The 20939-nt window shown below is 41.2% G+C and overlaps 1 protein-coding gene across 12 annotated transcripts in view; it reads left to right on the top strand.

The window, feature by feature from the left end:
• Window positions 1-20939, top strand: part of MAP4K4 (mitogen-activated protein kinase kinase kinase kinase 4) — a 166586-nt gene that overhangs the window by 109955 nt on the left and 35692 nt on the right. For 11 of the 12 annotated variants that reach the window (XM_042040237.1, XM_042040211.1, XM_042040256.1 and 8 more), the window contains exons 5-13: window positions 889-979; window positions 2532-2662; window positions 4921-4975; window positions 7329-7407; window positions 9506-9681; window positions 10359-10431; window positions 10898-11108; window positions 18450-18611; window positions 20719-20805. In XM_042040237.1, the coding sequence (XP_041896171.1) occupies window positions 889-979; window positions 2532-2662; window positions 4921-4975; window positions 7329-7407; window positions 9506-9681; window positions 10359-10431; window positions 10898-11108; window positions 18450-18611; window positions 20719-20805 (1065 nt within the window). The remainder of the gene's footprint in view (window positions 1-888; window positions 980-2531; window positions 2663-4920; window positions 4976-7328; window positions 7408-9505; window positions 9682-10358; window positions 10432-10897; window positions 11109-18449; window positions 18612-20718; window positions 20806-20939) is intronic. The other variant, XM_042040228.1, reaches the window with a different exon arrangement.

Genomic DNA, 20939 nt, shown 5'->3' with positions numbered 1-20939 from the left:
ACATAACATTAAAAGACTATGAGGGCAACACGAATAGGCAAGATGATCCCACTGGAGACTACAGTTTTCCAAGCAGAAAACTGAGGAGAACCCAAAATACAAGCAGTTGCTAAGAGGGTTGCCTGTTGTTCTCCCAATTACATTAGAGAGTAAAATGCAACATATGTCTTTCTCAGCCCTCCCTGCACATGGCTAATGCTTTGGGGCATGTATCCAGGTGCTGTCTCAACAAAAAGCACCGTATGCCAGGAGGTTTTGTTTCCTTTGGAAAGTATAATGCTTATGCTTTTGTTTTTTTAAACTTTTTTTTCTTTTGCATTTTTTTTTCCTGAGGTACAGTTATCTGGCTTCATATTTATGAAGGCTAGAGAAGAGAACTGCAGCTTTGCAGTAGAGCATTTCTTTGTCATCTGTCCCCCCTGGCCTTCAAACATGACTGCCAGTCCGATCCCCTGCCCCCTTCTCGGTGGTGCATGTTGATGCTGCCTCCTTTCTCCTTCCACCTCCCTTCCCAATTAAAATCTGTGTGACCCTGTGCACATCAGGAGCCAGTGGCACACACCGACACTGATGTCATTTAGAATGTAATTGCTCAGACACTTTGTGGGAGCTGAACTTTGTTCACGGGACAGCTGGGAGGGGTTTGCACAGTGCAGATGTCGGGCTGTATTCAGGTACTGTGTGTGCATGACCTGAGGCCTGTGTCTCTGCTCCATCACCAAAAGCTGTGTGGGTGGTGTGCTGCTACAAGTCCCATTGCACCCAGCTGCAAGAGGTCGAGACAGTGCTATGACCTTTGGGGCTGCTGGATATGGATAGTCTGTTGTTAAGCCAAGAGCCTTACTCTGAACATCCTCTCCTTCTTCACTTCTCTTTTCCTTAATGCAGGGGTTGGCACATCTTCATGCCCATCATGTGATTCACAGGGATATCAAAGGGCAAAATGTGTTGTTGACAGAGAATGCAGAAGTGAAACTTGGTAAGTAGGTACACATGTCCGCTTCCTCGTTTGTTCAGCCTTTGGTTTTATGATGTTCCCAAATTAATGTCATCCTTTAAGAGCTCTATAACATGTTTTATAGCATGAGTACTCTGTCACTAGTTCCATGTGGATTGACAGCCTGAATGTATTTTCTCCTGCTTGGAGAGGATGTAGCACAGGTTGTTGTTGAATTTTGTTAGAAGATACTGGTTTCCATGCCAGAATCAGTGCAGGGATCATTTTTTCCCCCACTGAGCTGTGTGTAACTTGAGTCTGTTCTGATTCACTTTATTCTGGACTCGGGAAGTGACAGGAGTCTCTCTTGTATTTGGCTTTAATTAAAATAGCACCTGCTGTTCAGGTTCTGGACACAAAAATATGATCTGGACAGCACTCTCAAGGGAGCTGTGGCATTGAATTCAAAGCACAGTTCCAGCACTGGCGTGCCTGCTGAAAATCGTGCTCATCCCTGGCCTCTTCTCTCCTGCCAAGTGGGCATACTCTTTTTTTTATTTCCTCTCTAATTTGTCTCTTTCAGTTAGTGCACATGTTAACCTTCTGTGTTTGTATCACGCTACACTCGCCACCTTTTTTTCATTAAATATAGAGCCATGCTGAAGCCCTCCCACCCAGCCCACATCCCTTCTGGTTTGCATTACACCTTCCTGCAGCACGAGGCATGGGAAGTTGTCCCGGCTGCTGGAGGAGGAAGCTCTCAGGAGAGCTTTCCTTCGTTTGGTCCAAAATGGAGCACAGTAGCTTCCAAACCATTGCTTCCACTGAGGTTGTCTACACAGTTTGTCAGTGTCACTCAGATGGTGGGTGCAGTGAAGCTGACACAGCTCTCTTAGAGCAGATGCAGTTACTGGTATAGAAAGACACATAGCACTGTGGTCATGAGCAGGGCAAAATGAAGGGCAGAAAACACCTTTGTAATGTAATTGCTTTGTAATGAGTGGGCATCTCTTTTGCAGCCTGTGTGCATGTGTGCTCAAAGTTAGCACTTCTTGAATAATCCTCATCTTTTGCTCCCAGTGATGTTTCTGCTCTGCGCTTTTAAACCAGAGAGCAGCTCCCTGAACAAAAGATTATTTTTGCTGTCCAATTTTAGAGCAGCGAAAGTGGTGAGCTGAAGGGGACGTGTTTATGCATGCAATTTTCCCATAGCATGAGAGGTACCTTCAGGAAGTGGCTGTTTCTGTATAGGCAAAGGTGCTTGGCTTCACCACGTGGGAAGGGAATAAATAGCCTTTCTCAGCCTCCCAGGCAGTACTTTTGCAGCTGTGCTCTCCCTTCTGTCCAGGCAGACCAGTGAGGGCTACACAGGAGAGGTGATTGTATGCTGCTGTGTCCCTTGACACTTGTGCCCAAGCACATTGTGTGTGAACCATGAGGGCTCAGTTGCCTCAGGATTAATCATCTTATTTCTCTTCAGCATGGTCCTCCCACATGGAACATCTACAGGGCTCTATTTTCAAATCACTTTGCAAAAGTAATCATTGCATAATTTTTCCCCTCTTATTTCATTTTACTCTTTTCCCACCCACAGTGGATTTTGGTGTGAGTGCTCAGCTGGACAGGACGGTTGGCAGGAGAAACACTTTTATTGGGACTCCATACTGGATGGCTCCAGAAGTTATTGCCTGTGATGAGAATCCAGATGCTACATATGATTACAGAGTAAGAGTCCTATTCAAAGAAAAAAACCCGCAACATGCACTTGCAGTATAAATGTCCATGAATTACGACAGTTTTTGAGACTTCTTATGCTTTGTAGGAGTAATAACTATTTTGTGTAGTTCCATTCTTATTACCAAAGTACAGGGTATGGATACTGTCAAATTGTGACCTTTAACAGTTTCTGCTGCTTGTATTATCATAGCTTTGAGACGTAAATACAGGACTTCAGGGTGCTGTAGGTGCTTAGAGAAGGCAAAAAACAGTTTACCTGGAAATGCTTGTGTTCTCAATTGGTACGATGGTTGTACTTTAAACTGTGTTAGATTATGTCCCAGTTATTGTGGTAACCCAGAACAATACATTTTAGGTGTTGCCTTTAAATAGAACCACTATCTGGAGAGCCAGTGAAGTACAGAAAGAGCTCTTAAAACTATTCCTGATTTCAGGATACATAGACATGATTTTTTTGATAAAAATTTATCCATCGCAACATTTCTTAACAGAGATCCTTTATACATAGCTTGCTGCAAACCAAGGATTTAATTACTGCAAAACCATAATTGGCTTGATGGTATTTGCACTATCCTTAAGAATATTAGGTATATATATTTAAAGTTAAATATATCTAGTGAAAGCGTACTGTAATCTTGAAAGTTCTTCTCAGCTGACTTTAATGAGAGCACAAGGAAAGAAAAAATGTGAAAATACGCTTTTTAAGAAACCTTCACTTAGACTAATGCATTGTTCCAACTTTAACCAAGGGCAACAAGGATAGCAGACAGCCAGGGATTAAGGCCTTACAATGGTTTATAGAGCTGAATACCAGTTATATCACTTTGCTGAGAGTGATGGTGGTGTTTGCTATCAGTATGTTTGTGTGTGTCTAAATCTTTGTAAAACACCCAGATTATTTGAATTGGTGTTTTGTACATTTTGACTGATTGATCAGATCGATCCTATTTCTCTTGATTTAATTGCTTTTTACATTCAGCATCTCATTGTACAAAAGGTAATGTTTTATATCTTTCCAGATTGTGTTATTAGTAAGGAAGGTTTGCTATTAAATAATACAATAAAGCAGAAAACCTCCCTGCAATATTTGTTAATGCAGTAGTGATGTGAAAAATAACTCCTCTGGCCTCTGAAAACACCTGTTTATTGTTCCTGGTGGAGCCTGTGGGGTGGTGTCTCACAAAAAATTAATGTTGGAAAGATTCTGTAAGACCATGAGGCTGTACAATTTCGCTTAAATGGCTGCATTTGACTAAGAGTGCCTTGCTGGGTCTGAAAACATGATCTTTAGAAATGCTTCTCTGGTTGTAGTGCATGAAGAGCTTATTTGCTCATTGGTTTTCAGTAATTTAAAAAAAATCACAGTTATCACCAGAAATGAAGACTGCTTTGCTGAAGAACAGCTCTCTTTCACAGCAGTCTCCTCCAGTGTTTTGCCCATTAAGCTGTGTCAGTCTCTGGAGTTGGTTCCTTGCCGGGACTCCTCCATCTCTTCCCTGTGTTTGATCTTCCTGGCTCTTGTTTGGTCTCTCCCGAGTCAGACGTGCTGGCCAGAGGTGGTACCTTGAGAGGCTGCCACTGAAGGACTCTTGTTCTGCAGTGTTTCAAGCAAAGCTGAGATGTTAGGGGAGGAATGTTGGCTTTGCTTTTCCTTTTGTTTCCACTCATCAGTGGAAAAGACAGAGGTGTAAATTTCGGGAATCTCTGCCTTTTTGGTGGTGCTGCTGACTAATTCACCTCTCCTTTCCGTGGTCCTGTGTTTTCCTTTTGTTCTTGCTTGTTTGTTTACATACATAAAGAACCCTTTCTTGTAGTTTTTGACAAGTCTGGCCACTTTAAATTTGAGCTGAGCTTTTGCTTTTCTATCTGCATCTCTACACACCCTGGGAATGGCCTTGTTCAGTTCTTTGTTGACAAGGGAATAATGAAAATTCTGTTGTTTCACAGGCTTAGATTTCTGGCAAATGTATTTCCCATTGTCATAATGTGAATATATTTTTATGTGTAATTAGGAGGGATTGTTCTTACACTCAGTAAGAATATGTTCGTGTGTTCCTGCATATACCTATGTATTATATGAAAAGTAGGATTTTATCATACTGTTACAAGAAAAAAGAGGCTTATATTATTTAAATAGCCGTGGTATTTGGTTTTGGCCTCACCTACAGGGCCTCTCTAAGTAGTACTCTCTTACTGTGTGAATGGGTAAATCTACCTGCTAACATATGGTGTCTCTTTTTGTGCAGAGTGACCTTTGGTCATGCGGCATTACGGCCATAGAGATGGCAGAAGGAGCTCCCCGTAAGTGATACCCGTGCTTCTCCAGTGGGCTCGTTAAGGCTGAAATATATACTTGGGTGATGCTGGTTGCAATCTAAGCATAGTTTTGAGGTTTCTGAAAGTATCCCCATGTTATTTCTGTTCTCTTTGGTTTTGCCTGCTCTGTAAATATAAAATCCCATAAATATCTATGCTTTTGATAAAGATAGGATTGTGTTTAAACACTACAGTGCAGACTGCAGTAATTTAATTTCTATAGCAGGAATATTTGTAAGCTAATCGAGTGTCTGACTTCCTTCCTATGGGTAGTATATTGTGTTTTGGAGTTGTGTCCCACTTTGTCTATGGACTGGCCTGGAATACTGAAACCTCAGCTGGGGAGAGGGTCAGTGGGGCTTTGAGGAAACAAACCTTAATGAAAAAAGCATTTGTGGCAACTGTTTCCATGCTGGCTTTCTGTCTGGATAATGCTAACATTGCTTCTCCTTTTGTTTCCGCTCATGAGTGGGTGGTGTTAATCTTCCTTAGCAGTGACATGGCTTAAGCTGTAAATCCTTCTTCAGGACAAAGCGCTGAATTTAGGTATTCTCAAGCAGGGAACATTATCAGTTAGTTTGGATTTGAGAGGAAAACCTGGAAACCAAAAATGCCAAACTTTTTAATAGGTTCTTTTCCTTTCACATAGTTCTTTCAGAATATAAAGGCAAACAGCAGATGTGTGAGGAGGACAGAAACCTTTGAAAAGAAAAAAAGTTAGGCATGGTGTTTTGACTTTTAATGATAATTTTTATGAAAGTCCTTACTGATCTTACAAATACACTTACCCTCAGCTGGAGCTCTGTATTTAAAAATAAGAGCCTTAGGTACCTAAGAGCAAATTAAATTTTTTTGCACATAAAAATCTACCACCACACCACAGCCCAGCTTGAAATGTCTTTGAAATTATCATGTTGAAATAAAGTATTGATATTTCCCAACTAAAAATTGGTCATTTCATTGTAGCTGCTGCCTGATTTTGTTGTTGTTATTGACTTTAATGTAAGATTTAAAAAACAAATCGCAATGGTCATGTGTTGATTCATGTTTTAGGAGGTCTGATGGTTTGGGGTTATTTTCTTTTTTCCTTCTTAATTGCACATTTGCATGAATGTCCATGTGATAGCTGCTCCCAGGACACCTCAGCCAGCACTCTATTAAATGAACTACCTCCTTTTTGCCATATCTTTCTGTTCAGTGCATTAGGTTGCCTGTATGGCTTTCTATTAAAAGCTGTGTCTGTGGGCTTTCTAAGCCTAGAATTGGACAATAATATTTTGTTCATTTCTAAACCAAAGCAAAGTTTGACCCCTCTTTGTGTAAAAGCACAAGAGTGGCATTTAAGAAGTAAGCAAAGATCCTCTGTAAGTGCTGAACAGCTCTTGTCCTCTGGTATGTGGGCTCTACCTCCTCCTCCAGTGGCAGCTGAAGAGTCCATCTCTACATTTGGTGGTCTGCAGGGATCCACAGGCATCCAAGGGCTTCTTTGCCGAGATTGTGGCCCCTTATTTTTGAAGCCAGAATTCTCTTCACATCAGTCTGTTTCTCCTGAATTTCTGTTGTGTGGTACATGTCACCTCATCCTGCAGTGATCACTCAGGCTGACACTGAGGGTGTAAGAGGTCAAACACAGGAAGATGGTTAAAACATTGCTCCTAGAGACTTTTCTTGGGCTGCCCCGTCCCTGCTCCCTTGTTTCCCTGTGTTGGCTCTGCCGTGTTGCTTTGCTATGGAACAGGAGGAAAAGCTGTCAGACATTGATCCTGGACTCCCGCTAAATGTCCACTGAGACAAACAGGACTTCTTTGGACAAAAGTTATGGGTTTGCATTTCAATTCTGCAGGCAATCCTTTTTTGTTATACAGACCCTCCCACGCTTCAAAACTGTCATGCCTTGAAGTAAAGAAAATATCCAGGTCTAGAGAGCAAAAATGAAGCATCCTCCATAGTGGGAGAGAAGGGCAGGTAGAGGGAAGATTGTAACTCTCATTCTTCCCTTCCACCATCATCATCATCTCCCAATATTTTATTGACCAGAAAGTAAGTTAGATGACTTGGGGCTGGAGGAGGGCCATACTCAGATGTTCCCATCTTGGTTGATTCTGGAGGTTAATCCATGCTTCGATCTCTTTCTCTTTTTGGGCTGCCACTGGCACACTTAGCTATGCAATTGTTGTCATTTTGGGCTAATTCTGTTAAGCTGTGTTGCTGTCTGCACCTGCTGCATGTATTTTTGGGGTAGTGGGAATGGTTGTGGAAGCTGAAGTCATGGCATTGACAGAGAGCAACTTAATCAGTGTCTGTATGTCTCTGTTTGGTTTTGTTTTCTTCCCTTTAGCGCTTTGTGACATGCACCCCATGAGGGCTCTCTTTCTGATACCCAGGAACCCTCCCCCACGGTTAAAATCCAAGAAATGGTATGTATGTCTTGCTTCTAGCCTTTTGTGACATGAAGTCTTCTTGTATCACATACAGTTTTGTTAACCCTTCCATAGAACTGTAAAGCAATTTAAGTTAGAAAAATCTCCGTTGTCTTTTGTGCCTCTGAATCAAGGCATGACATAAAATGCATGTATTATTTAGTTTTTTGTCCCAGAGAAATTCCATCTCAAATTGTGTGAAGATAAATACCCAGGGTTTTTTTTTGATAGAGTAGCATCTGTATTAGGGTGACAAATGGATCCATATTTTAAAAAATAGACTGCTGCAGCACTCTTAATATGCAGTATGTTTTCTCAGATGTATCATAACACAGAAACAGAACAGTACTGTAGTGTTCTAGTTGCTAAATAGAAAGGAGCTATTAAAACTAATGAAGGCTTTTACTATAATTATTGTAAATGGTTGGAATTGAGTGCTTGCTTCTTGCCAGCTGAGAAGAATCCATTAGTATCAGAGGATTTCCTCCCAGTTATTGGTTACAACTGGCACATATGAAACAAAAATACTCCCTAGAAAGAGGTTTCTTACAGATTGAATGTGATCATGGGATGCTGTGATCCTGTCAAAATAATCAAGTGATTTGACTGTGTATTCAATGTCAACATAACATAAACTTGGCTTGCTTGCTGGGCTTGGTCTCTACCTGGATTGACTTATTTAGGCACTTGTACTGTCAAGGCATCACTCTCTCTTACTTGCCTTCTGCATATATTAAGGGAATAGAGATGCACATATGCCATTTGCATTAGCCTTTCATTAACCTTTTTATGTGAAATAATAACATTCAAGGTGTGAGGAATGAAAAATCTGAACAACCATGTTATTTATGTTGGATTCAGCCTTTTTTATTACAGTAGGGAAGTAAACTGATGGATAGAAATAATTGTTTTTATGCTTAACCATGTGGTGAGGATATTTGCTCTCCAAGCACTGGAGCAGGTTGAAAGCAGCTACCAAATAAAAAGCAACTCTGGTCAAAGGCAGTGCTGCTGTGACTCAACTGTTTTGATAGTGTGCTCAGTGGCAGGTTACGAGAAGATAGGCCAAATGATGACAGAGTTGTAGAATCATCACAGAATGGCTTGGATTGGAAGGGACCTTAAAGATCATCTAGTTCCAAACCCTGCCATGGACAGGGATGCCACCCACTAATTCAGGTAGCTCAGAAACCCATCCAGCCTGGCCAGGGATGGGGCATCCACAACTTCTCTGGGCAACCTGTTCCAGTGCCTCACTGCAGTTTTGAGTACTTCCACTATTGGCATTTTGCAAGGTCACTTGTTTGGTCACTTCTTTCTGGATAGGTCCTCTTTCAAGAGCTCAAATGAAGTGCAAATTTTGGAAGGTGGTGCTGCAGCTTAGCTAACTCCCATACCCTGTCACTTTATTCTGTGTGCAGGAGGGGTTTAGTTTAGTTCATGCCATTAAATTGTGTCAGGGAGAATTTGACCCAAAGTACCTGTGTTGAACAGACAGCACTGACCAACACCTGCCTATTGTTCTATAAGAATTTTTGTGTGTGACTCTTAAGGTAAAAAATAAAATAATCTTAAATTCTGGCAGATCTAACTCTGTGAGCCCAGGTGCATGCAAAAGCAGTGTGGTGCTGCTTGTGTCAGGAGAATGGCAGACACAGTTCTCCTGGCTTTGGGTATGGCTGTCTGTAGCGCGGGTAGGTGGAGGCACACCAGAGCTGCCCTGCCTCTGCTCCAAGCAGGCTGGATTCTATCCAGCTCTGATCCAGAAGCAGCAGAGCTGGGTTTACGTGATTCACCTCACTAATAGATCCTGACTTTCAGGGCAATTATGCCTCTGAAAGAGGGCACATTACTGTGAGTCTGTGCCTGAGTGCTGCAAGTATGTTCATGTCACCCTGTGTCCCTCCAGCCCGGTGCTCAGCTGGAACATACTCAGATCTGATCAGGAGGTACACCTGCAGGTAGCACTTGAACTGTCCTCTGGGACATAATGCTCTTGAGGAAAGGAATTTGAGGAAGAACAGAAAAAATGTTTCAGCTGAGTTTTACCTGTCACCTTCTGCTTTGTTTTGTTTTTTCCTTCCTGCTTTCTCAGGTCGAAAAAGTTTTTCAGCTTTATAGAAGGTTGTCTAGTGAAGAATTACATGCAGCGACCTTCTACAGAGCAACTGTTGAAACATCCCTTTATACGTGACCAGCCAAATGAAAGGCAAGTCCGAATCCAGCTTAAGGACCATATAGACAGGACCAGGAAGAAGAGAGGAGAGAAAGGTATGCAGCTTCGAAAAATCAAGTCTTTGCAACTTGTCAAAAATGCGTATTTTCATCCTGCTTTGCATTCTTAATACCCACCCCAAGAGAAGCTCCTATAGCCCAAATCCTTAAAAAGTTCTTTTTTAATTCCTAATTTGACTGTCAGAAAGCTTTTTGTTCTGTCCTTTACAGAGAAGGTATCAGTTTCAAGTGCTGTATTTTCTGATACATTAAGTTTACTTACTTCTTGGCCTCTGCCTCTTCCATACAAGCATTAAACAGTATTTAGGAGGATATTGGCATATATGCCTTTCCCTTCTTAAGTCTGTGATTGGTTCATTTCCTGGGCTGATGCCATAAATCAGACTCACAGGAAATAACCCATCACAAGAGCTGTGAAGCAAATGTTTTGGGCAGCCTTTTCTCCTTATTCAGGTGGTGCTGAAGTTCTCCCGGTGTCTTGTCTTACATATAAAACCTGGAGTTGTTCAGGGAATTTGCTGGAAGTCTTCTGCAAAGCACTGTGCCACTTTACAAGTCAGGGAAGATGAGCTGATTTATACAGAATGAGTTCTAGGGTCTGTGATAGATCTTCTCACCGAAGGGAGCAGGAGCTGGTTTACTGAGGTGCTACTGCAACTCCCCACTACCCTAAAATTAAAGTACTATCCAAGCCTTTGTTTCTTTCCTGTTAGATGAGACGGAGTATGAATATAGTGGAAGTGAGGAAGAAGAGGAGGAAGTGCCTGAACAAGAAGGAGAGCCAAGGTAATAATTGCTTTTGGGATGGCTTTGGGCAATCCATGCCAAGTAAGTCTAAAGGTCTGTGATTATAAATCAGCATGCTAAATTTCTGTCTCTTATTAAGTGAATGCTCAAGCCACACAAACTACCCAAAGGGTTTGAATACCTATGCTATGACTGCTAAAGGTTTGAAAACTCTCCTTCCTATGACTTAGAGCCAACAAAATCTGGATGGAGGGAGATTTATGGCAAATATGATTGATCAGGGTCTCCACAATGTTAGCATTTGTCCTTATTTTGCTTGGCCTCATTTCACGCCTTCCACTGAGAGCGTGTATTTGACATACATTCAGTGTCCTTGCTCCAAAAGAAATGAGATTAAACTTTAACATCATGATATAATTTATTAATGTTCCCCTGCTTTGGCAAAGGTATTTAATGGCCCATCAGGCTTTATCATACAGAAGGCTTTAGCTTCCTCTTGTTGCAGTTCTATTGTCAATGTGCCTGGAGAATCAACCCTCCGACGTGATTTCCTGAGACTGCAGCAGGAAAACAAGGAACGGTCCGAGGCCCTTCGGAGACAGCAGCTGCTGCAGGAGCAGCAGCTCCGTGAGCAGGAGGAGTACAAGAGGCAGCTGCTGGCAGAGAGGCAGAAACGCATCGAGCAGCAGAAGGAGCAGAGGAGGCGGCTAGAAGAGGTAGAAACAGGAGACTGGAGTTTGGGGGACAGAAGTCCCTCTTCCCCTTTTGTTTCCCATTCCTGTGCCCATTTGAAAAGAGTTCCCTGTAGCCCCAGGATATCTCAGGAAAGAAAACGTCATGTGAAAATCCACCTGCAAACGTAGAGCAAAGCACTTAAATCCCTGCCCGGCTACTCGAATATGTCTTCCAAAGCGCTTGAATATCCAGCAGCTTCTATGAAGACAATATAGAGCTGGGTTTTGGAAGGTGTTTTTTAGGAGAGAGGCTTTGTCTTCGTCTCTGTCTAGGCTTTAGGTAGCTGTAGAGAAGAGGAGACATAAATTATTCCCAGATAGATTTTTCTCTCAAGAGTACTTTTTGGGAAGGCCATAATATTTTTCAGATTTCCCTTTAAATGTTTCTCAAGCATCTGTGTTTGGCACTCATTCATGGTAGATAGAAGCCTGTATTTTAATGTATTACTCTCTCATGCATAGGTAGCTTAATGACTAAAAGCCACCTAGATCATAAAATAATAGAATGATTTGGATTGGAAGGGGCTTTTAAAGGTAGATCTATAAATATGTTTTATAAATCAGTGTTAACATTATAATTCTGCAGAAATTGCAAATATGTAGATCATACTTTGTGATAGAGTAAGTATGCCATTTCTATACTTTGCTGGAAGGTAAAAGAAAGTAAATGTACATGGACAATATTGTTCTGTCATACTTTTCACCTCCTAAGATCTCGTGTGCATTTATATATATGTAGATGGAATATGCAGCGTGAGCTTCAGAGGTAGGAAGATTTCAAAACAGCTCTTCAGGCCAGAGCTGGGTATGACACAGAGTTGAAATGAAACCAATCCTTGTTCTTCAGGAAATGCAGGGTCAAATTCCAGTTGTCCTTAAATGACCTCTTGCTTGAGTCTGTTTCAACTGTCCACATAGGAATGATGGAAAAACTACACCCAGTCTGGTTTTCCAAATCCTGGTAATGTTTAATGAGGATGCAACCAGGACCAAATGTTGATTTGCATCCTGTGATGTGTTTGCATAACAGGTAATACAAAGTTCCAAATACCCTTCCAGGTCACATTATGCTCCTTATCCCTCTTTTCCAAAGTGCAAATGAGTTTAGTGTTGCTATAAGGAGGGATTGGTAGCTAAGATTCAGCCACACATGAATCCATGAGGAGGAATGAGGGGAAGGCGTATAAACTCCATTTCTCTTCTGTTTCTTCCCCACCCTTCAGAGAATGCCAAGATAAACACTGTAGCACTTCCAACTGTTTTAGACTGTTTGTGGGGGGAGTAAGTAATAAAAAAAGATACTAGGAAAATATGAAAATAAAATACTGATATTGTCAAAGGTGGGCAAAAGTTGAGATACTACTTAGCCTCTCAAATTTTTCTTAGTACTCAAGTCAATGATTTTTTTTAAATGCCCCTTTAATCTTTAAGGTTCTGCAGGCAGTATTTTTTGTTGAGGAAGAGGATTACAATTAAATTATCTAGGTCATTTAACTTTAGTAATCAGTGCAACTCTTAAAATCTGGATTTTCTTTTTAAAATAAAGGAGCTGCTGCTGCTAGTAGTGGAAACAAAGCAATGCACCATTTTCCCTGCACGGGTTGGACTTTTTCGGGATGTTGCAGTTATAACTAAATGAGCAAGTAAAAAGAAAAGGCAGTTACCTGAAAGTTATGTTTAATCAGTCCTGCTTTTAAAAATATGAAACAAAACTGACAGCTACCACAACCACAAGACAGCATGTAATGTAGATTGTATTACTGAGTAGGGTTGCATGGTAAAACATGTAAAATTTATAAGATCAAAGCTATTTACCTGGTATTGGTCTGTAACCTCTGCCGGATTCCCTTGGAGGCATAAATAGGAATGACAAGTTACAAAAGTTTCCTTTTACAGGTGATGGTGTGGGCATATTGTTCATCAAGTGCATTAAAAAAAAGGCTCACATTTAGCTTTCAAAAAACCCCCACTTAGTTCATTGAATCTTGTGTTGGAAAAATGTATGATCCCAAGTGATTTTTAAAAAAACGGCAGCCAAAACAAGCTCCTTCAGATGGGGGAAGGGTGGTAGACACAAATTTAGATAAACATCAGTGTTGTGACACAAATGAAGGCCAAAATATTGAAATGTTGTCACTTTGTCCTTAACTCACCCCCCTGTTTTGATGAAGCCAGTAAACAATGGAGAGCTTGGTAATGGGAGTTAAGATTAGTGTCCGGCATTGAAGCTCAGGGCGTTCATAGATTTGTTGATATTTTTACCACACTTGCTTTCTTGTAATTTTTGCTTGTGTAGAGTATGTTTGCATATACCTAATTAATATTCTTTGGTAGAATTTTATGCATTAGATAATCTTCCTGAACAAGTTGCATATACTTCCCCCCCTCCCCGGTTCCTAAATTAAAATTGAGGGCTTGTTCTTACAATGCTGGCAGAGAGCCTAGACAGTTTTGACCGAGACTGTAACAGGAACGGTGTTTAGGACATCTGCCAAAAACTGTAATTCTCAGCAGTATTAGAGAAAAGATTACTTTTTAAAAGGCATATAGGTGACTTCTAAAACTTGCTGTTGTAGGAACCTTGTAGTTCATGTGTTACTGAGGAGGCGAAAATGACATGTGGTCAAACTGCAGAAAATTATTTGAGAATTTTGGGAAGGGGATTTATTTGTCTTACCTCCAGTCCTGCTTCAAAAGACATATAAAGACTATCAACTCTGTAGGTGTTTAGATAATTTAACAAGAAATCTGAGCTGTTCCTGGCTGGTTTAATGTGTGTCTGTGTTTCTGCTCAGCAACATGGAGAAAACTACTGGGTATCAGAAAGCATTTAAATTTGTACTTAGCAAAACTGAGTCTGGCTCGGGAAATTCAGAATTGGCTGTGGTGGAGTCCCATTCTCTGTGGACCTCTGCAGTTCAGGATAGCTTCATTAAATGGTGTCTCTGTCCCTGATCATGAGAACCTAAGATGGATGTTTTTGAAGTGGTAGGTTACAGCTCCACTGACAAGTAGTACAGCCCTGTAGAAGCGGATCGTGGAGCACAGTAATTAAAGTGCTGAGGACCTGAAGACTTCATGTGTTTAAAGACAGGAGGAATTCCTTTGGACTGGCTGAGGTCTAGACTCTGTGCCTACTTGTGGTTGGAGTGCATCAGCCTTTTTAATTTCATCCAAAAGGTGTGGTTGGCACTCCAGGACATCTTCAAAATATGAAACAAAACTGGATAAGTGGAGATGTTTGGGTGATTCACTTCAAAAGACCACTCCTGATCCTGAACCAAGATGCTAATGTAGGTGTACCTGCAGGCAATTTTTGCCAGGGCTTTATTTCTTTTACAGAAGGGGTGCTTACTCTTAGCTACTTAATTTGAATTGCTTGCAGCTTGGATTGGTACTGAATAAGAAGTTCTACTTCTGATTTATCTCTAGTGTGGACAAAGCAAAAATCTCTTTATTAATCTTGCCAATTCTCTTCCTAAGCTGATACCAGGCTACCTAATTCTTTCTGAAAGAAATAATTAATATATGTATCATCAATCTTCTTCTGAATATGAGACACAGTAATAATATTTTAGGAATTTAAAATTAGAGGATCTGTATCTATCTTCAGCATTTCACTGTATGGACGAGGGCCTGAATTCGTTGGTATAGACCAACTGCGTGTGTAGTTGCATTGCCCCCTCCTGGTAAATCATGCTCTACTGCATGGACTTCCAGTTTGGAAATGTCAGGTTCCATTATGAGATCATCATTATTGCACCCTAAAACCAGACAAGGAGCCAGAGTATTAACACTGTATTTTCTTTGTGGTTTTTTTTTTTAGTGTTGTTCGCATAGCAAATGCCCATTTTGTGAAATGCAGTAATTTGAGGCAGTATGGACTCTGTCAAAATTCTGTTTTGGCATGTCTGACACTTCTTTGAAGAGTTCTTGCCTTATCTTCTGGTTATCAGTTAGCTCCTTGGAAAGAAACTTTACATCTGACACGTGCAAGAAAGTTGGTAATACTATACCCAGCTAAAGAACACCTGAATACTCATCCATAAGTTCAGGAGTCTAGATCTATACCTGCTGCTTATTGGACAAGAATGTTTTATGTCAGTGTTTTTTGTAGTGCATGACAAATTTACAGTATCTGACAATCACATGCACTAAATTTGGAAGGCAAATTTTTATGCGTAGAAATATGACATTGGTATTAACAAATGGTTTTCCCTGTCCCTCTCCCATCCTTTGGGCAAGCCTTAGGAACACAGTGATCAGGGTTTTGGTCTGTCCTCACAAAAGAGTTGCTAGAGCCAGTCAGGAAGGCAACCTTGTGCCAACAGATGGATACAAGAAAGTCAGCTATAGGGCTGGCTCTGAAGCCAGGTTGGGTCAACACAAATTGCCACCAACCATCTTTGGCATTGCTTTGACAAGATGTGGACTAGGATCCAAGAGATGGTTGTCACTGTGGGTTTCCTCTCCCTGGGCGTGTTAAAAGTAAATTCCACTTCGTTAGTGACCACTGGTTTGATGCCAAGGTTTCAAAGACCACGTGCAAAGGAAGTGAAACCTTTCTTTTACAGCTAGGGCTGGGATTAAGGGGCTCATGCAGGGTGTTTGTGTGGGCTCCTGCAGTGCCAGGTACCTCTCTTCACACTCACCTGGCAGGAGGCTGAGGCAGTGTCTGATGGGAAGATGGAAGTGATGCTGAGAAGCCCAATCTCCCTGCCTACTTTGGTGCACAGACCATAGTACATTTTGAGATTTGACTTAAATCCTTTTTCCCCCCTCATTCTTTTGCTGGGTAATAAGTATCTGCTGTTGTGCTGAGCTAGATGTCTGGATCAAGGTTTCATTAAAAAGCTCATCTTTTGACAATTGATTTTGTTTATTTTGTGATGCCATGGGAAACCAGTGTGCTTAATCAATTTGTAGCTTATTTTTCTCATATTAAGTTCAGTTATTTATACTTATTCCTGAACACTTCTGAATTAATTCAAGAAGCGATGAATTTACCCGTCTTCCTTGTAGTGAGAATGATGCCATCCTGAGATCTGCAATATATCCGCTTAACAATGTCAACACAATATTGTTTGAGTTGATAAATGTGCATATTATATTAATCAGTCAGCAGTGTGCTGTCTCTTGCATCCTCAAGGCAGCAGAATTACTGTACTTCACATCTTACTTTTCTTAAACAAAAGCCTGTCAGACTTGATTAGCCAAGAAGGACCTGAATATATTGACTTAAATGTAGAAATTGCTTGACACTGATGCATATATTCAGAAATAAAAGTGCCTACTTAATCCTTTTACAGTGCTTAAAAAATGAGGGAGGGGAAGCAGTGAAACCTATGAAATGCACCGCGTGCCGTAGCTGCCTTGCAGCACTTTTGCTATTTATATATCTACATTCATTGAAGGGAGCTGGCTTAAGCATGAGTGAAAAGGCTGGTAAATGGATTTAGTTAGAAGAGATGCAAGAGCAAGGAAGCTGTGTTTCTGAGAAGATACAGAAAGTGTGGGGGATAAAAGAGCTTATGTCTTGTGGCACAGGAAGGTGGTGGTGAACCCAGGATGATGCTATAGGCCAGGAAGGAGGGCATGATAGTTACAGTGTGGGTGTACTTCAACAGTGGTCTTCCGGAAAGTCATGTCTTCCCCTGAACTGTAGTTGATGGAAGAGAATTGGAAAGCAGCCTGTACTATTTAAGTGCTCCTAATTGATGGAATCACAGAATGGTTTGTGTAGGAAGGGACTTTAAAGGCCAGCCAGCTCCAACTTCCCTGCCATGGGCAGAAGACACCTTCCAGTGCTCAAAGCCCCATCCAGCCTAGCCTTGAACACTGCCAGGGATGGGACATCCACGACTTCTCTTGGCAGAAAAGCTCAGAAAACCCCAAGAACCATCTTTTTTTTTCCCCCTGGTATTTCTCCTCCACTGTCATGGCAGTATCAATTCCGGAAGATGGGAAGGCTGTTGATCTTTCAGTTACTTCATAGTAATGCAAGAAAATGTGCCCAGCAGAGAAAGCTCATTTCCCATGAAGTAACACAGCGAGTGTAGATCGGCCCTTGCTTTTCCAGTTGAGCACAACTATGAAACTCACACCAGTAACTGGATTTGTGAACCCAAATAAAAGCTTAGTGTGAGTGCTCTTTCTTGCAAGACTATTTGGAGTGCCTTAAGACAGGCAAATCTGTGGCAGCTTTGTTTCAACAGAAATTTGGGATAGTATTAACCTTAACCTAAATGTGATAAAGAATAACCAATGTAGGTTTTCATTTTTGTTCTTGGGATTAAATTTGTACATGCTATTTTTTGGTTTAAATTTCTTCCATATTTTTTAGCATATTATAGAAACGTATAAAGAAAGTAAATGTAGTGATATTCCCAGTTGATGGTTGAACAGGAGACAGCTGGGTCTTTTGACACTTAGGCAGTTGTGGGAGGCTGCCTGGGATTTTGATGTAGGTGGAGTAACTGGATGCTTATGCTGAAGTGCAGGAAGAGTTGGTCACGACTGTATGGGCATTTAAAATGTCTTCTCTGAAGTCATACATGGTGCTCTATAGACATAAATGAGTCAGTTCATGTTTCTAGAGCTGTTTTCCAGTTTTTTTTCAGACGTGAGCAGACCTAATCAGCACCAGTTTGTATTTGGGTCATGTGTGGAAGCTTATCTGTGTAAGTGTAAATCTTACTTCAGTTGCTTTTCCTCTTTTACATATAGGTGCTTTTGATGTTCTGGGAGGAGCTGAGGTGCTGTTGGTCAGCCTTCCTTCTCTCCTAGGCAAAGTTTTGGGCAGTGCATTAAATTAAGCTTGGATATTGGGTCACACTACAAAATTCTTAGCAGACCGTGAATTGTTTTAAGAGACAAGCTACTTACAGAAAGTTCAAATAGTGGTCATTTAAGTTAGCTGATTCAGTAGGGCTGATCATTCCCTTTTGGCAACATGTAGATTGTTGATGTCAGAAAAGTTGTCATCTCTGTGTTCAACAGTTGTTCAAAGATTGAGATTTGTGTTAGCCTCTCTTGAAGAGAGGAGTGAATTTCCACAGCTCAGTTGTCATCAGGAGTATGGTACATGACTTTGTGTGTGTGCATGAAGAAACCAGAGAGTGGAAGTGAGGCTACTTTTAGGGATAGATGCGTGCTGGGTGTGAGTTTAGTTTCCTGGTGAACGCTTGCATAAAATGTTTTGTCACTTGGTTGCAGAGCTTGCTAGTCCTGGTAAATCCCGCTCTTCACCATAGAAAACAACTCCACCTCTTTCTTTGATAACAACAAAAGTAAAAGTCTGTGGTTTCTTTTCCCTTTTTGTAGCAACAAAGAAGAGAAAGGGAAGCTCGAAGGCAACAAGAGCGCGAGCAAAGGCGGAGAGAACAGGAGGAAAAAAGACGTCTGGAAGAAATGGAGAGGAGGCGTAAGGAGGAGGAAGAGAGAAGAAGAGCAGAGGAGGAAAAGAGGAGGGTAGAAAGGGAGCAGGTGAGTCCATGATACAGATATATGTGCAATAGGTTTGCTTTGTCTAAGTTCTAATTTAATTTTTTAAAAAGTAGTAAGCCTAAAGCAGCTTAGAGGCAATGTAACACTAACTCTTTCATCTTTGTTGTTTTTGACTGCAAATGCACTAACATAGGATTGTAGGGCTTTATGGAAAACTCTGGCAGCCTCAATATTCTCTCAAAAAAAGAAGTCTTGTTGCAATACTCATTCTAAATTCAGCTCGTGCCCCTGGGCTGGACTAAAATTCACCAGAATTGGCAAAATCATCACTGGGGCTGAAAATTGTTTCTAGGCTTGTCTTGCTGGATCAGTGGTTCTTGCAGGACATGCCCCTGTTCAGAAGGCCTCCCAAGAGAATGGCAGCTCTGTTGTGTGTCGGCTTCTGGCACACAGAATTGGTCATTGTCATGAACTTTAAATACTCTGAATTTGGGATGAAATCTTTTGGCTGCAGAGGATTTTCCATCCTAAAACTTTAATATACAGTTTCCCTCTCTTACTCTGTCTGTTTAAAATCAGTAATGTATGCCCATTCAGGCAACAAGTATATTGTAAGTTATGCCAGTGTGCCCTTAATACATTGAAAGTACAACTGAGAAACTTGTTAAACTGTGAAATTCAGCTGCTATATTTATGCATGAAATCTGCATGTTTTAAAATCCTTTAATAACTTTAATCAGGGTGATAATCAGAGCAATACTTACTGTGCATGTACTGCAAAATACTGATCGCAAATAAAGGGCCAAAACTTCCGTCCTAGAGGCTGATTGATTCTAAATTTCCCATTAACTTCAGGAATGCTGGGTTTGGCCTGACATACATTAATTTTTTCTTACATAAATTCTCTGTATTTGAGATCATAGATGATTGTGTTACTGGGAAATTTTATTGTCTTTGTGTATGTGTCAAAGAATCTTGAGTCAAAAGGAGAGAAGACTAACCAACGGGAATAAATATAGGGAAAATCTCTAATTACAGCATAGCAATTTGCTTTTGGGCAGACACCGGGTATTCCCCCAGCTGCTTTTTAAACTGTTGAAATGCTAATTACGCACAGTGCCAATAATGACAAATGGTTAATTAGTGTGGCCAAGCTGAACCACTCTGAATCTTTATTCTTTTTTTTAGAAGAAAAGACATGTTCCCTCTTAGAATTTTTGTTAACTCAAAGTGTGGCTCAGCCAATGTGCGTAACAACAGTATAGTGTATCTCATCAGTCTGTCACAAGACTTTCTATAACTCCCATCACTGTATCACTGATCCATTAATTTCTTTATGCATACACTGTAAATGTGTGCGTGTGCTTGTGTGTGTGCGCATGCACATGTTACATACTTCCATTAATTGCATGATAGGATGTTACCAGCTTGGGTTTGGTGCTTCAGAGTTTGAGTTCTTCCAGGGGGTAGGTGAAGCAATGAGTAAATGTCTTGACCTGTTGAGGCTGCAGGTGAAGAGATGGCTAGATGGCAAGAGCAAGCGACTTTGGTCTAATATTTGTTTCCTGGTGGATGTTTGTTTGTGTCATAACCATCGCATAATTCAGCAAGGCTGGCAGCATTTGCTCAGGAGAGGCTTCTGGTGAGGGCAGCAGGGGAGACTCAGCAGGCCAGGTCCCAACTGCACTTGGCAGAGCCCATTTTGGGGGAGCTTGCTCCAGCTCTGCCTACACTATGCCTGGCTCTAGCTGTTGCTAACAGTTCATCGCACCAGTGCAACACACTAATGTTTAATACAACTTGCATGTGACTTTGTATTGGCTGTGTTGAGTCAGACTTGCTGTGTTTTAACTTTCCAAAACCTTCAAGTGCATTTTGCTGCTTCTTGAAACCACTTCCAAAATACATAAATGAGCTCTGGCCTGTGCCGGCAACATTTGCAGGAGTGCAAATTTCAGAACAGAAGGGGCCAAAATCTAATGCTCAGGAGGCAGGGCTTCCTAAATTGTTCTGCAGGCACTAATCCATCCTGAAGTGCATTTCTCATTAAAGCTGAACTGGGGAAGTAGCGTGTGGTGTTCCACCCAGGGGGTTCTGATGCATTCCTTTTGAATAAATTTATTGCTGGGTAATTTCTATGTGACAGGAGTATATCAGGCGACAGCTAGAAGAGGAGCAGCGGCACTTGGAAATTCTACAGCAGCAGCTGCTCCAGGAGCAGGCCATGTTACTGGTAAAGCACTGTATCTGTTTTGTTCAGTAGCTATAGGATCCATTTATCCGGCCAGTCCTAGGCTTCCCTCAGTCGGGCACAGCTGCACTGACAGTATGACAACAAAGGAGCTTGATTAAAAGGCCATTTATGCT

This window comes from Corvus kubaryi, unplaced genomic scaffold (assembly GCF_017639235.1).
Source record: "Corvus kubaryi isolate FWS band 111438036 unplaced genomic scaffold, C.kubaryi_AGA036_p1.0 133, whole genome shotgun sequence".
In the NCBI taxonomy this organism is placed as follows: Eukaryota; Metazoa; Chordata; class Aves; order Passeriformes; family Corvidae; genus Corvus; species Corvus kubaryi.
Note: the sequence above shows the minus strand (reverse complement) of the source record. Positions and strands in the feature narration are given on the sequence as shown.